Source organism: Oncorhynchus nerka, linkage group LG6, assembly GCF_034236695.1.
Source record: "Oncorhynchus nerka isolate Pitt River linkage group LG6, Oner_Uvic_2.0, whole genome shotgun sequence".
NCBI lineage: Eukaryota > Metazoa > Chordata > Actinopteri > Salmoniformes > Salmonidae > Oncorhynchus > Oncorhynchus nerka.
The window spans coordinates 67,456,312-67,474,223 of NC_088401.1; the positions used below are offsets into that span (position 1 = coordinate 67,456,312).

Below are 17,912 nucleotides of genomic sequence, written 5' to 3' on the forward strand. Positions count from 1 at the left end.
TAGTGGACACATTGAACAGACCATTTACTTCACAAGGACATAGTGAGTCAAAGAGAATGAAATTAACCCACAGAATCCTGAAATGAGAATAAGGTACAATAGCAGAGCATGGACAAAGGGCTGAGACATTGGCACGACAGAGGATTAGATTTTTTTCATTGAAACAAACAAATTAATACAATTGAGTTATTTGTTATCTGAGACACACCTACAATGTAACCACTAGAAGTGCATTTTACTTTCAGAACTGAAGGCAGTGTCTGTGGGGTAGGGTTGCACATTTTGGGGAATATTCAGAGGTGGAAACTTTCCGTGGGAATTAATGGGAATATATGCAAATTAGTATTAATACCATTTAAATGTAGATGTTTTTTTGCATTGGATATATTTACCATATCATATGGAAACAGAAACAGAAACCTTTATCATAATTAGACATAATTGCAAATGATTAAATCCTTCCAATAGAAATAAAAAACTATTTAGTTACAAATTTAACTTTAATTAAATGAGTTGACTCTTCACATGGGATGATTTCATTGAACCACAAAAGAAAGGGAATATTGAATGATCCCCAATCATCCATCGCATCTCCCCAAAACATTTTCAACATACATCTGTAAAATGATAGTCTAGAAACTAAAAAGTCCCTTCCACCATGTGGTTGATGAGATTTGTTGGCAAGACTGCCATATTGCATCTCCATCCCAAAGCCCTTGCTTAGAAGTGTACTTCGCCAGACTGCCAAGAACCTTGCCTTCATCCAGGCCAAGGTGGCAAGACATGGTAGTGATGACACCATAGGCCTTGTTGAGCTCCACACCAGACAGGAGGCTCTTGCCAGCATACTTGGGGTCCAACATGTACGCTGCGGCGTGTATGGGCTTCAGGCAGAAGTCTTAACGCTTTTTGATGTATTTCAGAACTGCAGTTTCCTCTGCTTGGAGCAACAGTGAAGTGGGCAGGGCAGTACGAATTTCTTCTCTTACACCTGCAAGCAGAGTCTGAACATCAGACCGGATGGAATTGTCTCCCCCAATCCGTGCAATGGCTACTGCAGTAGGTTTCAGCAGATTCAGGCTGCTTACCACTCTCTCCCAAAATACATCATCCAGGAGGATCCTCTTGATGGGGCTGTCCACATGAGCAGACTGTGTGTAGTATGGCCATTTCTTGGAAAGACTGCTTCGCCTCAAGGACACTGTCAATCATGATGACAATACCACCCCAACGGGTGTTGCTGGACAGCTTCAATGTGGTGCGCTTATTCTTCTCACTTTGTTTAATGAGGTAGATTGCTGCTATAACTTGATGACCCTTCACATACCTAACCATTTCCTTGGCTCTCTTGTAGAGTGCATCTTCAGTGCCATGATGTCCTTGAGCAGCAGATCCAACGCATGAGCAGCACAGCCAATGGGTGTGATGTGAGTGTAGGAATCCTCCACTTTAGACCAAGCAGCAGTCATGTTCGCAGCATTGTCTGTCACCAGTGCAAAATTTGACCACCCATCAGAGATGATTGCAATACAGTCTGCTTTCTCTATGATTTTCTTGACCTTCACTTGAACTCTGCATCCAGCAAATGAGTAGATAAAGCATGTCTGGTTGGAGGGGTGTATGCTAGGCGAAGAACATTCAGAAATCTCTTCCAATACACATTGCCTGTGAGCATCAGAGGTGAACCAGTTGCATAGACAGCTCGAGCAAGACATTCATCAGCATTTCTCTGACTATGTTCCTCCCTTGAGTCAAAAAAAACATCTGACTCGTCTGATTCATCATTTTCACCTCGAATAGAAATAGGGGGACTTTTGTCAGAGGTTGCTCGTTGTGAGTGCAGAGGGAACTTTATGCACTTGGCCAGATGATTCTGCATCTTTGTGGCATTCTTCACATATGATTTGGGACAGTATTTGCAAATGTACACCGCTTTTCCTTCTACATTAGCTGCAGTGTAATGTCTCTACACATCAGATAGTGCCCGTGGCATTTTCCTGTAAAGATGAGAAAAAATAAATGTAAAAATTCCATCTACAGATTAATCTAACTGCTGAACTATTTAACACCTTTGTAAGAAATGTTTTCAAATTAAACATGTATGGAAACAGGTGAATTAACACTCAGTTAGCAGGCTCAAGCAAGCTAAAACCCACATGGTAGCAAAAACTAACTAGCAGAAATTGTTAACAAGTTAGAAAGGATTTAAACACACGTTGCTGTAGGCTACTATTTACTAGTTAACAAAATATTCACCCCACCCAGTATTGAAATAAAAACTTACCAGAAAGCATGTAGTCATTGGCTCAGACAGTGTAGTAGTATGGGCTCAACAGCGTCTTATTAGTGTGCAAGATCTTGAGAATTAGCTGTACATGTGATGGAAGAGTGCACTGTGCATGTGATGAAGAATGCACTGCACATGTGATGGAAGAATGCACTGTGATGAAGAATGCACTGTGCATGCAGAGGGTTGCAATTCCATTGAATTGGGAATAGGTTAACCAAAATATGCCACAAGACCTAGAATTGCCTTATGCATATCACACAAAAAAGGTTCACTGTTATAAGCTAAATTTTTTATAAATTTAAGCAAAATCCCCCATATTCCCGGGCTTGTCGGGCATGCATTCCCGCATGCCCGACTAGCATCACCACCCTGGATGGTTCCGACCTTGAATATGTGGACATCTATAAGTACCTAGGTGTCTGGCTAGACTGCAAACTCTCCTTCCAGACTCATATCAAACATCTCCAATCAAAAATCAAATCAAGAGTCGGCTTTCTATTCCGCAACAAAGCCTCCTTCACTCACGCCGCCAAGCTTACCCTAGTAAAACTGACTATCCTACCGATCCTCGACTTCGGCGATGTCATCTACAAAATGGCTTCCAACACTCTACTCAGCAAACTGGATGCAGTCTATCACAGTGCCATCCGTTTTGTCACTAAAGCACCTTATACCACCCACCACTGCGACTTGTATGCTCTAGTCGGCTGGCCCTCGCTACATATTCGTCGCCAGACCCACTGGCTCCAGGTCATCTACAAGTCCATGCTAGGTAAAGCTCCGCCTTATCTCAGCTCACTGGTCACGATGGCAACACCCATCCGTAGCACGCGCTCCAGCAGGTGTATCTCACTGATCATCCCTAAAGCCAACACCTCATTTGGCCGCCTTTCGTTCCAGTACTCTGCTGCCTGTGACTGGAACGAACTGCAAAAATCGCTGAAGTTGGAGACTTTTATCTCCCTCACCAACTTCAAACATCAGCTATCCGAGCAGCTAACCGATCGCTGCAGCTGTACATAGTCTATTGGTAAATAGCCCACCCATTTTCACCTACCTCATTCCCATACTGTTTTTATACTGTTTTTATTTATTTACTTTTCTACTCTTTTGCACACCAATATCTCTACCTGTACATGACCATCTGATCATTGATCACTTCAGTGTTAATCTGCAAAATTGTAATTATTCGCCTACCTCCTCATGCCTTTTGCACACATTGTATATAGACTGCCCCTTTTTTCTACTGTGTTATTGACTTGTTAATGGTTTACTCCATGTGTAACTCTGTGTTGTCTGTTCACACTGCTATGCTTTATCTTGGCCAGGTCGCAGTTGCAAATGAGAACTTGTTCTCAACTAGCCTACCTGGTTAAATAAAGGTGAAATAAAATAAATAAAAAAATTAACTTCCCATGTAAAAATTCCGGAAATGTACCGTAATGTTCAGACCCTTCGCAATCCTACTGTGGGGTAAAGGGGTTGATTTGGTCCACCATCACTCAAACACCCTAGCCTGTTCGCAGATCTGTTTGGGACCAGGCATGACAATGACCATAGGAGTTGCCTATACTACACAAACAAATCTGGGACCAGGCTAACAATCACTCACCTCTCCAGCACTAATGTCTTTGGTGCTGCGCAGGCGGAGGATCTTGTGGAAGGCGAATGTGAGCGCTGCACCCCGGAGGCGAGCGGCTGTGCGGTAGTTGACGGCCCACATGAGTGCTAGCGACCAGGAACGCATGAGCTCCATCAGGAAGATCCCTGCCACTAGGGAGAGGCCGTAGGGCAGCCAGGCCTCCGCACTCTGAGAATACTCCAGCAGGGCACGCACCAGGAGAGCCTGGAAATGGGAATGAGGTGGGAAAGGGAGAGGTAAGAAAGGAAGCGTAGAAGAGGGAGGGGAAGGAGGAGAGTAGGCAGAAAGAGTAGGCAGAAAGAGGAACATTTTTAGCCAGATTAGAGACATACAATAAGGTAATTGAGGAAGACAGACGTAGAGTGAACTGAAGACTTTGGAAGGACAATGGGAAAGATAGGCACAGTCTTAAATGATGACATTAGATGGTGCCCATCTTTCCCTTTCATTTGGGATTGAGCCATACGGATCTACAGTGAATTCGGAAAGTATTCAGACCTCTTGATAAAAAAAATTCACATTTTGTTACGTTACAACCATATTCTAAAATGGATTAACTAAAATGAAAAATCAATCTACACACAATACCCCATAATGACAAAGCAAAAAACTTTTCTTTTTTTTAAAGTTTAGCAAATGTATTAAAAATTAAAAACAGAAACACCTTATTTGCATAAGTATTCAGACCCTTTGCTCTGAGACTCAAAATTGAGCTCAGGTGCATCCTGTTTCCATTGATCATCCTTGAAATGTTTCTACAACTTGATTGGAGTCCACCTGTGGTAAATTCAATTGATTGGACATGATTTGGAAAGGCACACACCTGTCTATATAAGGTCCCACAGTTGACATTGCATATCAGAGCAAAAACCAAGCTGTGAGGCCAAAGAGCTCTGAGACAGGATTGTGTCGAGGAACAGATCTGGAAAATGGTACCAAGAAATGTCTGCAGCATTGAAGGTCCCCAAACAACACAGCGGCCTCCATGAGAAACAAGATTCTCTGGTCTGATGCAACCAAGATTGAACTATTTGGCCTGAATGCCAAGCGTCACTTCTGGAGGAAATATGGCACCATCCCTACTGTGAAGCATGGTGGTGGCAGCATCATGCTGTGGGGATGTTTTTCAGCGGCAGGGACTGGGAGACTAGTCAGGATTGAAGGAAAGATGAACGGAGCAAAGCACAGAGAGATCCTGCATGAAAACCTGCTTCAGAGCGCTCAGGACCTCAGACTGGGCAGAAGGTTCACCTTCCAACAGGACAACGACACTAAGCACACATCCAAGACAGCGCAGAAGTGTCCGAATGTCCTTGAGCGACCCAGCCAGAGCCTGGACTAGAACCCGATCTAACATCTCTGGAGAGACCTGAAAATAGCTGTGCAGCGACGTTTCCTATCCAACCTGACAGAGTTTGAGAGGATCTGCAGAGAAGAATGGGAGAAATACAGGTGTGCCAAGTTTGTAGTCCCAAGAATAACTCGAGGCTGTAATCCCTGCCAAAAGGTGCTTCAACAAAGTACTGAGTAAAGGGTCTAAATACTTATATACATTTGCACCCAAAAATAAGTTTTCAATTTTCGAATAGGGCTGTAAAGTAAAAAATGTGGAAAAATTCAAGGGGTCTGAATACTTTGAATGCACTGTGCATAACAACTGACTGGGGTCATGAACTCATCTCAACATTAGACCACTCAAGGTCTGAAAACGTGCAGGTGTCCAAAATTGTAATTACAGTAAGATTACCAGTGCTACTATAGTTCAATTTATGCCAAATAAATCTGTACAGTAGGCCTACATAGCACCCAGGCAGGAATGTGAGACAAATGATTAATTGTGTAACTTGTAAATACAGTTAATAATTAGTGGAATGAGGAAAGCTGCTAGCATGTACAGTAGCATGCCACACATAGACCTAGATTAACATCCATATAAACAGCCAGAGGTGTTGGAAACAATACAGCCATTCAATATCTCAGTTAAGGAACCCACGAATTGAATTGCCTTTCATCTGAAATTGTGTTTAATATGGCTGTAATAAGCGCCCGCATTGTGGTGCAATATCGGCACACATGTATGAATTTGGGGTATTTTAGGTAGGAGGGGGAAATGAAGTCCGAAGAGTGGCAGTTGGAAAAGAACAGCCTATTTCTGGGACAAAGTGTAATCGTGGTACCAATGGCTAATCTGGAGGATTAATATGGGTTTCACCATCTGAAACTGGAGGATTAATATTGGTTCACCATCTAAAGCTTTCTAATCTTCGGGCATGTTTTCATTTCAATTTTCACACCAGCGTGAAATTGGATGAAGTGCTTTTTCAAACAGTTCGAGCTGGGGTAGGTACGTCCCGAATGGCAAACTATTCCCTGTAGAGCAGCGGTCCCCACCACCAGGCCGCACGGAAAGGATAAATCATCATTTTTTTAAATCGGTAAAATAAAAAAATTCTATACAATTATGGGCTATTTGTGCAGTAATTACGTTGAACGTGTTGCAGTCTGTTGGTCCTTGTCTCACCACTCTAATATCTCTGTCATGCCCACAACAGTTTACAGATTTTGAATGAGTAATGTGCGTGCTGCGAGCAGTGTTGCCAACTAATTTTCAGGGTAAATTGCTAGAGGCAGGTTGATTTGTTGCTAAAAGTTGCTAAATGATGTTGTGATGTCATTGCGTGATAACGTAAAACTGCGTCATTACGTAGAAATCACAATAACGTTACTCAAATTGACTGGCCATCTCGGCAAAAAATATGATTTAACATTTTGTTAAGGTACAGGCTCCCACTCTTTTCTGTACAATTTTGATTGAGACATGTTGTTTGATGTTGTAAGTTCTGTTCAAGATCAAACATTGGTGACCAACTATATTCACTGGGTTTGGCTCGTCGAACCCATACTACTGCTGCTGTCAGCCAGCCAACAATGACTTGCAAATTGCTGCTGCTGTCTGTGCACGAGCTGAGCGCCTGCTGCTGACGTCACTCACAACGCACTTTTGCAGCCAGGCAGGTGTGACAATGTGTGACAGAGAAAAACATTTTTGTGTCATTTAGAGGGAAAATGCGTGCATTTTAGCATTTGAGTCACTTTTCAAAAGTTGCTAAAAGTTCCAAATACATTTTTAAAAGTAGCTAAATTTGTAGCTAGGTGCTGTCTGGAAATAAAGTTGCCAGGTTTCTCTGAAAAGTTGCTCAATCTAGAAACAAAATTGCTAAATTGGCATCACTGGCTGCGAGTTCATCACGGTCTGTGTGAGCTGTGTTGCCCGCCAACTTTTTACTAGCTATCTACGTTAGCTGACATGAATATAAACAAATAAACGTTGCTGGAGAGCTTCTTCGGAAGGGGTAAAGGATATTAAAAAGGCCCGAAGATGACGATATAGCAAAGATAGCAGAGCCCGAGGCTGCAAAAAAATAATAAAATAAAGCCTCATTCAATAGAAAATGACTCCTACCTCAAATATGGTTTATTGCAACAGGTGACTCGCATGCTCCAAGACCCCTGTGCACAGTATGTGGAGATTGGCAAGCAATCTCCCCCTGGATTGCCTGAGTGTTTGAGTTATGAGAGCCACTGCAGAGATTTTTCAGAAAAAAAGTCACCACTGGCAGCACATTTCATAGATGAGGCATGGGTCGCAAAACTTGCTTACCTGTGTGACATATTCAACTTGCTCAACGAACTCAATCGGTCACTTCAGGGGAGAATGACAACCGTCTTTAAGTTGGCAGATAAAGTGGCTGCATTCAAAGCCAAACTGGAACTGTGGGGACGGCGAGTGGACAGGGGCATATTTGACGTGTTCCAAACATTAGCAGGGATTTCGGGAGACTTGAGACTGGGCCGTCTTTCTCCCAGCTGGTGCACGGTCATCTAGCTTCGCTGTCAACGGAGTTCGAGTGTTACTTCCCAACCGCCAAAGACCCACAAAGTGTTCAGGAATGGATCCTCAACCCATTTGTGAATGTCCCAGGTGAATTGTCCATCTCCGTACAGGAAGAAGATCAACTCCTTGAGGTTGCAAATGACGATGGCCTTCAAAGTATGTTTGAGAATTTCACCTCTGCCGAACTTCCGGATTAAAATCAAGGATGAATATCCTGAGATAGCCACAAAAGCACTGAAAACGTTGCTTCTATTTCCAACATCCTAATCTCTGCGCAACTGGGTTTTCCGCAATGACGGCAACAAAAACGAAATTACGGAGTAGACTGGACATAAGGAACATGTCTCCCATCACCCCTAGATGGGACCGTCTTATTGCCGGGGAAACAGGTTCAGGACTCCCATTGATTCAGCGTCAAGGTGAGTTGAAATGTTTTTATTATATTGTTATTAGAGAAAAATATGCACTTTATGTTTTTATAATATCACGTTAGACCTACTTAAACTAAAATGTTAGGAAAAAGCAGCTATACTAAACTTGTAGGCCTAATCCATATCCCACAGCCGGTCCTGGAAAATATTGTCTATATGAGAACGGTCCATGATGCAATGGGGACCGCTGCTGGAGCATGCACTACTTTTGACCAGAGTCCTACAGGCCCTGGTCAGAAGTAGAGCACTACATAGGGAATATGGCATTATGTGTGAACACATCCCCAGTCTCTGAGCCAGTATGCAGGCAGATTGAGGGCTGCAGCAGAAGACAAAGAAAGTAGGAGGGATTTGGAGTGTACTTACTGGCCCAACGAAGCCAGTGACCATGGTGATGAGGAGAGAGAAGATGGCAACCAGCATGCGGGTCTGGCAGAACCTCCAGAAGACGCGAGACAGTGATGCCCCGTCTTTCCCCTTCTGTTTCAGCTCATCATACCACAGGTTCTCCAGTCTGACCATGGGTGGGTGGGAGAGAGAGGAGTTAAGATGGACAGATGAAACTGGAGACCATGGTAAAAGGATCTGATTAGCCTTCACCAAGTTCTAACCTTTTCCTATTCAAGGGATGGCAAAAACACCTGGGCCTCATTTATAACCGTTGCCTAAATTTGACACTAAATAATTAGCCATTTCTGCAAATATTGTGCACCCACAAAAATATTGCAATTTATAAACTTGGCGCACGCCATATTTTATTTTATTTATTTAACCTTTATTTAACTAGGCAAGGCAGTCCCATCTAGGGGTGATGCATGCTTCTGATATAAATCACAAACATCGTAAACCTGCGTGAGCGTGAAAGAGCATTATAACGCTGAAAAACGTCCATCATTCACCTTTTATGGTGACAATGTGCTTATTTGCTGTATACATTAGAAGTATTGGAATTAGGCCAAATATTATAAATTAAATGCTCAGTAGCCCAATCTTTTGGCTACCATCGCTAAAAGAGATCTCAGTGATGTTGAATGAGGGATCTCAAAGGAGCATAGGGTGTTTAAGGGGTGTGAGTGTGTGTTATGTGTGAATGTGTGGGAGATTCTGGAGCAGCACCTGAGACAGGGTTTTCCACCACAATCAACAAAACACCAAATGATGGAATTTCTCGTGGAAGAATTGTCACGTCCTTCAAATAGAGTTCCAGACACTTATAGAATCTCTACCAAGGCACATTGAAAAGGTTTTGGCGGCTTGTGGTAGCCCAACGCCCTATTAAGAGACAAGGTTGGTGTTTCCTTTATTTTGGCAGTTACAGTGCATTCGGAAAGTATTCAGACCTCAACCTTTTCCACATTGTTACATTACAGCCTCTAAATATTTTTTTTCCTCATCAATTTACACACAATACCCCATAACGACAAAGCAAAAACAGGTTTTTAGAAACCCTAAAAAAAGTAAATATTACATTTACATAAGTATTCAGACCCTTTCCTCAGTACTTTGTTGAAGCACCTTTGGCAGCGATTACATCCGAGTCTTCTTGGGTATGACGCTACAAAAGCTTTGGCATAGCCGTATTTTGGGAGTTTCTCCCATTGTTCTCTGCAGATTCTCTCAAGCTCTGTCAGGTTGGATGAAGAGCGTCAGAGTGACCATCGGGTTCTTGGTCACCTCCCTGACCAAGGCCCTTCTTCCCCATTTGCTCAGTTTCGCCAAGCGGCTAGCTCTAGGAAAAGTATCGGTGGTTCCAAGCTTCTTCCTTTTAAGAATGATGGAGGCCACAGTGTATTTAGGGACCTTCAATGCTGCAGACAATTTTTGGTACCCTTCCCAGATCTGTACCTCAACACAATCCTGTCTCGGAGCTCTACGGACATTTCCTTTGACCTCATGGCTTGGTTTTAGCTCTGGCATGCACTGTCAACTGTGGGACCTTATGTAGAGACTCCAATCAAGTTGTAGAAACATCTCAAGGATGATCAATGGAAACAGGATGCACATGAGCTTAATTTCGAGTCTCATAGCAAAGGGTCTGAATAAATATACAAACATGTTTTTTATACAACTGCAAAAATTTCTCGACCTGTTTTCACTTTGTTATTATGGGGTATTGTGTGTAGATTGATCAGGATATATATTTTTTAAATCCATTTTAGAATAAGGCTGTAACGTATCAAAATGTAGAAAAAGTTATGGGATCTGAACACTTTCCGAATGCACATCTTTCCAAATTAGTATGCACTCTGCAGACAGATGAAGGTGATAGATCAGCTAATATTAAGATGGTGATGGAAATTAGCATTTTGAGGACAAAATTATTATCTTGGAAAAATGCATAATTCATACCAGTATTTTACACTAAATAGACTAATTTAACATCGTGGGTCAGATTGATCACAAAAACGGCCAACGAGCCCAATGGAGATGAGAATGGATGGCACGTAAGATAATAGTCGCGTGAGCATTACACGCAAGCATGTTAAATATGTGGTAATGCACTCTTTACACACTTTTACCGGTGTGTAAATTCCCCATAAAGAGGGAAAAATGCCTTGACAAAATGTATCATTCCTAATGGCTGGAAAAAGAGAAGGTTAGAGCAGGTGTCACATCTAATTGATGTGTTAATGAGTTTATTAAAAACGTTACAGAGATACAAAGTGCACTAACCCATGCACATTCTCCAGTGGGCAGATAATTCAAACTTTAATTCACATTTACCTCCGAGCTGAGTGAGAAATTACAATTAACACTATAGCTACACTAAGCCGTCTATGCAGAGAGAGGTTTGCAGAAAATGAAACATTCAAAGCTTTGTGTAAATATATATCCATTGGAGTTTTTGGTTTGAATTGATATCAATGGTTGATACGTCAAGCAGTTTAACTTAGAGAGAAGCCTTTCAAGCCTGTAAAAGGTATACAAGCAAAATAAATCCCGCCCACTGTCTAGAGTCTATTTGTAGTGCACTATGGAGTGTAAATGCACATAAAGCAACTATAAATCTATAAATGACCTTTCACTTGTCTTAATAATACTGAAAGTAATCAAATAAGAAGTCGGTGCTGCAAAATGTAGGCCTAACAGCAACACTTTGTACTGGCTAGCCTTAGAAAAAAAACCTGCCTAAGAAAACAAATGTGGTGACTGAATGCAGATAAGGGCTAGTCTGCTAGCTTTTCATGAATAGCACCTTCTTTTGGCACTCAAGTGTCAACTCTCCCAGGGGCTCTCCCAGGGTCTATCTGGCTCGTCTCCCATCCCTCTCTTTGGTAGTTGCGTTACGTAACTGTTCTAGCCATGTAAACACAAAGTTAAACCCTCCACTCTACCTCTTTTTCTCAGACGTGGCACAAGCATATATCATTGTGTCTGTTTTCTGGGCCACGTTTGGACCCAGGCCAGGGACATAATGCGAGTTCTTCTCATGCCTCTCTCTCCTGTAGTCCCCTATAGCATGTTATAAGCCTAGCTGACAGGAATTTCTGCTCTTGATCAAAATGTGGAAGTCGTTTTAAGATGAGTCACAAATGATCCACCATTTAATATGTCCTTGTGTTCATTCATTCATGCATGAATGACAGAGTCACCTCCATAAGGGTGAGGACACAAGACTCAAAGGATTGCTTGAGATGCTGTTTTAGCAGCCGCATTGAGGCGAGGACAAGGGATAATGACATAACCGTTCTCTCTGTAGGCAAGACTGAGCGAGGCTAGTCCTGGCTAAATCTAACACCCTAATCTCTAATCCTAGGCTATTAATACCACCCTCCCTAACCGCCATAGCTCTCCTGGAAGTGACAAGATGTTCATCAAATCAGGCAATCAACCTCTGTGGAAGGTGACTCTGGGAAATCCCACAAACGGCAAATGTGGAGGTCCACTGAGATTACCTTGAGAAACCTGCTGCACTACTGTTTTCTGGTTTAACTCGTACAGGGGCAGGAAAAGTGATTCATCAAATATTTGTTGAAGGGGAAAACATTGGGTTTCTGATAAGATACAAAATAATAACCCTGTTGAACCTATGGAGAGTCAATGGACCATAGGGTGCTTGGGGATTGATGTTTGACAATAGCCTCACCTCTGACAGTTGAATTCAGAGGCCTCGTGGCAGGATAGGCCCCATACGTCATCTGTGGAGAGGCTGGATGTCTTGTGGGCCCTCCGTGCGAGTGGGGTGAGCCAGTGCAGAGTCATGAAGGAGAAGAGGCCAGCGTTGTCGACTGGGTGCTGGTGCCTGCGAGAAAGCCAGGAGCAGAAAAGAACGGACTGAGTGAAAATCTAGGCATCATCTGGGTGCTAGGTGGAGAGAGATAGAGAGAACACACTGGCCCCTGAGAGAAAAGAAAAGAGCCCCTGAACCTTCACTTTGACCAGGGAAAGATGAATCATGAACCACCATTGTTTGAACAGCAGTTTGCAGGCACTTCATAGAAATCTTGGGGAGCTGTGAAAAAAGTTCCCCAAGTCAGTGTGCGTTCAAACACAGAGCCCTCTGTTAGCAGGGGATAAGTCAATTCCCTTATCATGGCCTCCTGCTGCTCGCTTGAAACAGGAAGACTATATATGAGTCCCAAATGGCACCCTATTCCCTTCATAGTGCACTTATTTTGACCAGGGCCTATAGTACTGCACTATGAAGGGAATTGAGTGCCATTTGGGATGCAGACATTTACCCTATACACTCACAACTCAGCAGGGCACACTGTCTCATGTTGACATTGCAGGATTTATGATGATTAGTAAAGGCTCTAAAACAGCGGTTCCCAAATTAGGGGTCGCAACCCCATGTGGGGTTGCCTAATATGAAAATGGGGTCGTGGGAGAATTTCCAAAATTCTGGAAATATATACAAAAATAAATATTATAATATTGTCTTTGTATCTCAAAATCATTGTAATGTGGTTAACCTTAAAAATCTAAATGAAATTATTCAAATCTAAAAGAAAAAATTCAATCAGAGAGCTCCCTTACATCATGGGAAAAGGCCTCACTTGACTGTTGCACTTGAATCATTCCCACGGTGAATGACTAGGCCTGTTACGCTATGAGACTTCGATATTACCGTCCGCAATTGAAAACAATGTGTGGGGAGGCACAAACTCAAATCAATACCGTTGTCATATAGCACTGTTAAAAAATGTATGGCGGGCTGCACTCTAGTTATGAATGTGTCTCCCTCTGTCATATGGACACATTGTATGATACACCAAAAGCAACTGGTGGCAAGAGAGCGGAGCACAGAACTCTGAGATACTGTATACTGCAGCAGGTAACTTCGATTGTAAACTACCACATCCACTGAGCGAACGCCTGTTTGCAACGCTATGTGGAGATATGATATCAGAGCATGACAACGTTCTATTTCATACTGAGGCTTTGTGGTTATCGAGGGGGAGTATTTGAAATATTGTTTTGCTTTGAGAGAGGAACTGTTGTGTCTCCTTGCCTACGTAACAGACATATTTGGGAAACTGAATGAACTGAACGCAAGCATGCAGGGGAAATCAAAAAAACATTCTACAGACAAGTGACCGAATCAGTGGAAATAATTTTCAAAAAGTGACCCATGCCCCCTTCCCTTTGGCTGTGCATGTTTCCTAACAAAAAACAGCATCAATAAGTGTCCCACACAAGGGACGACTGCTCACCTCCAATGCTTGGAAGAGCACTTTGACTTTGGTACCTACTTCCCAATCCGTTTGACTGTGATTCTGGCTCAGTTGCGATGCCGGTGAGTGAAATTTATCCGAATGCATTCATGGGTCACTACAGAGGAGTTTTGGTTACTGACTCAAAGGGAATAGCCTGCCGTCTCCCTCTGGGTATTAAGGTTGCATTCAAAACAACTGGGAACTCGTCCGGGTTAGGGAGGGTTTGGCCGGCCGGGATGTCCTTGTCCCATCACGCTCTGGCATCTCCTTGTGGCGGGCCGGGCACGGCTGGCTTCCGGGTTAAGCGAGCAGTGTGTCAAGAAGCAGTGCGGCTTGGCAGGGTCGTGTTTCGGAGGACACTTGGCTCTCGACCTTTGTCTCTCCCAAGTCCGTATGGGAGTTACAGCGAGGGGACAAGACTAACTACCAATTGGATATTACGAAATTGGGGAGAAAAAAAGGGGTAAAAACATATTTTATGTGATGGTGAGTTGAGAAGACAGTCAGAAATAATGCTAGAATGTTTTTCAATTGACTGTCATAGCCCAAAATAAAAAAATGAAACATGGTCGAGGTCACAAGAATTTTCAGATATCAAAATGGGGTCGTGGGCCCAAAATGTTTGGGAACCCCTGGCCTAAAAAAAAGTGTGCTTACTTGTGCGTTATCCTGAAGGGCTTCAGTATCTGCAGGCTGTGACGATAGCGGCCAGCCCTCCGCATGGGACTGGTCCACGGCACAACCTCCCTCTGGCCTTCCTCTTCATCGGGGTCGGTTAAGGTTGGGTTTGCGGGGGAGGTCAGGGGCAAGCCTTCCACCCTGCCAACTGCCTCCAGAGCATCAGGGAACATGGCTGACTTTCTGTAGAGGGGAAAATGCAAACACAAAAGTTAGTTGACATGTAAAAGTGTTCGAACTGGCCCTTTCTGTGCAAAACCTGGGTTGGAGTTGAATTAGGGTTTTTGGAGAGACATTTAAACAATCTGAATAACCTAACAGCAAGTTTGAGTGCAGTGATTTCAAGTACTTGAGTTGAAAAGTCCTCATAGCAAATAATGGGTCATTTTCAATTCATGATCTTGGTGGGAACCCTTTCTATCCATCTATTGCCTAACCACCTCTCTTCTGAGCCCTATTAGAGAAGTCTATTTGTTTTGCTGACTCACCTTGTGGAGACCTGGTATGACTGAAAAGCACCTTGCTCATGTAACAATATTGCTTCTGGCCCTCTCCATGTTCTAAACTAGGCTTGAACCAGAGACCTTCTGAACACATCAACAACAGCCTCCCATGAATCATCGTTACCTATGGCGCCACAAAAGCTGCGGCCCTTGCAGGGTAAGGGAAACAACTACTTCAAGGTCTCAGGCGCAGTGACGTCACCGATTTGAACGCTATCTAGCTAGCCATTTCACACCAGTTACACTCAGGTTGTGCCCCCCCACAGCCCTCAGCCACAAATATGAAGTGCTTATCTATTTAAAGACGGCCCGCTGGCGGCTTCAATGGCTTGGGAAACATTGAGAGGAGGGAGGATATTTGAGCCGCTTGTGTGTTCGCACAGCGTCAGTGATCCTTCTATGGCAAAGCTCCATGATAAGGTCACTCAGAGTACGTATGTTGCAGATCGACCTTGACCAGGGAAAGGACAGCAATGTGGACTGAGACGAAAGGTTTATTTAAGAATGTATTTATTGGCACAGACATAACTGCCAATAAAGTTTAGCAAGAAAAAGCACCCATAGGTCTACTACACCCAATGGGTCAGACACGCACAGTAAAGTAGCATGTTGCAAGAGTCAGTTACATGTACGTCAGACAGATAGTATCGATATATGCGCTGAGAAGTAGCACTGTACGAGTCAGTGGACAGTGTCTGTAGCATGAGAACTGCAGAGAAGTGAGACGTTTCACTTGACATACGCAAGAAAGATCACACTGATTTTCCCTCACTTCCAACCTTTATCACGTGGCCCCTTCATCATGTGAAGTTGGTCACCCGGCTGATAACTTTGCAGAACCAGCTGCTATAGCAGAGACCAGGCCTAAATCATTATTAAACAGCCACCGTCAAGGAAACAGCCCCTGGACTGCCCAAACATGTTCAAGTGATCAAGTTTACATCGGTTACATGATCAAGTTTACATCGGTTACATGATCAAGTTTACATCGGTTACATGATCAAGTTTACATCGGTTATACAATTTCCTTATGTCAAATAAGTCCTGTAGGATGGGTAAGTGCATGAACTCAATAGTCCACTGAAAATATAGAATGATGCCAAAGCAGGTTAATATTAACCCAAGTTCCATTGTAGACTCTACTTTTAATTGACCCACGTTAAAAGGATGTGACCGGAGCATAAGCAAACAAAACATTTTTGTTAACCCTACATTCGAACTGCCCTGTTTGCTGGCAATGTCAAGTCCAAATAAATGAAGTCATTCAGTACAAAATCTAATTTATCTGGAAAAAATAATGTATTGATGTAATTCGAAAATTGTATATAAATTTGTAACAACCACAATCACCAACATCCTTCACAATCATCATCTCCAGTGAAACATTGTAAAGAGTTGTCAACATCTACATTATTCTGTGTAAGAAACTTACATGCGCAAGTCTGCAGTCTGCCCTCAGTTGTCCCCCAGCGGTGTAGCTCTCAAATCTGATGTTTATGAATATTGGTTGAGGTATGGTCATTGGGTTTGATACCACTTTCGAAGGTTGCATCTAATTTTCTCTTAATAAAATACATAGGCAACACTTCTATAACATCAACTTTAAAATAATTAAAAGCCATGTCCCACAGAATGTTTCTCGCTAGTTGTGTTTTCCGGACCTCTTTGATGAGTTTTCAACTCAGCTTTTCTTCCACTCAGTGCATACGGAATTCCCGATATCCACCTGACGTCATCGCTGCTCAACCAACCGTAGCCTTGCTTGGCATCGTCGCCGTAGCAACGTGAATGGTGACTACAAGAAAGCCACGTGGTGATCTCCAGCAGGGCGCGCGAACAGCTTACGTTTCTCTGTCTATATTTGGCTATGGAGAGACGGGAAACAGCAGTCCAGCCAAGGCCAAGGAGCTGAGTTGTGTGCTCTTTGGCGCTTAGTTGGGTTGGGTGCATGTGATTTCCAAGGAAGAGCAATCATCTAGATAACATGGTGGCTTTAAGCATGCCTGCATTGCATCATGAATGGATGCAAGCTCCCCAAATAAAATAAGGAATATTGTGCTCTGTTGTTGATAAGATGCACATATTCCTTATGAAAAACACAGGGGTTGAGAGGCCTATGTAATTTCTTGTTGTCCGGAGTAGGTGTCAAAATCAACCTATTTTTCACAATGTATTTCAATAAACTATTGAAACTGAAAAATAATTTGGAGGGTCCTTATGTTTGTCCTATTTCACACATGTACAAGTGTGTATTAATTTGCATGTGTAATGTGTTTCTTTACATTTTCCAACTCTCCCGAAACACCCTCAGAGAGTGGAATCACAGCTGGGGTCTGCAATTATTAACGGTGACCATGGAGCAATTAGGACAGATTTTTCACCTTGTCAGCTCAGGGATTCGAACTAGCGACCATTCAGTTACTAGGTTCTAACCACTAGGCTACCTGCCACCCTGTGTTTGTGTGTATAGGAACTGGTGCCGAGGGTAGTCATTAGCATTCTTACAGTTGGTGTAATGGCCAGGCTGTAGCTCTTAGTAGGGATGTCTGCACCAGGCTTTGTTTACCCAGCTGAGAGGGGAGTGGGTGGGGGAGACAAAGTTATATTTTTTTGCAACTGAATAGTCAGTCGGCCCCTGGAAAGATGGGATGAAAAAGATAATGTTTCCGGTAGATGTATGAATAACAACAAATAATCAAGCTTTGAAGAGTCAACTTGAGAGGTTGAGAAAGTTGAAATACCCATAGGGCGCACTGCACTAATTTATTATTAACACCTCAGAAACAAAGATTTAGTCTAATCAAGTCATTATG

General features: G+C 43.0%; 1 protein-coding gene across 1 annotated transcript in view; it reads right to left on the bottom strand.

Moving 5' to 3' along the window:
* The window catches only part of wu:fb13g09 (ATP-binding cassette sub-family C member 5), a 50,496-nt gene extending 33,681 nt beyond the window's left edge, over positions 1-16,815 (bottom strand). Inside the window, exons 1-5 of the mRNA XM_029662426.2 lie at positions 16,532-16,815; positions 14,576-14,779; positions 12,346-12,501; positions 8,625-8,772; positions 3,903-4,136 (exon numbers count right to left, since the gene is read on the bottom strand). Coding sequence (XP_029518286.2) covers positions 3,903-4,136; positions 8,625-8,772; positions 12,346-12,501; positions 14,576-14,769 — 732 coding nt within the window. The 5' untranslated portion in view covers positions 14,770-14,779; positions 16,532-16,815. The remainder of the gene's footprint in view (positions 1-3,902; positions 4,137-8,624; positions 8,773-12,345; positions 12,502-14,575; positions 14,780-16,531) is intronic.
* Between the last annotated feature and the right edge of the window lie 1,097 nt (positions 16,816-17,912).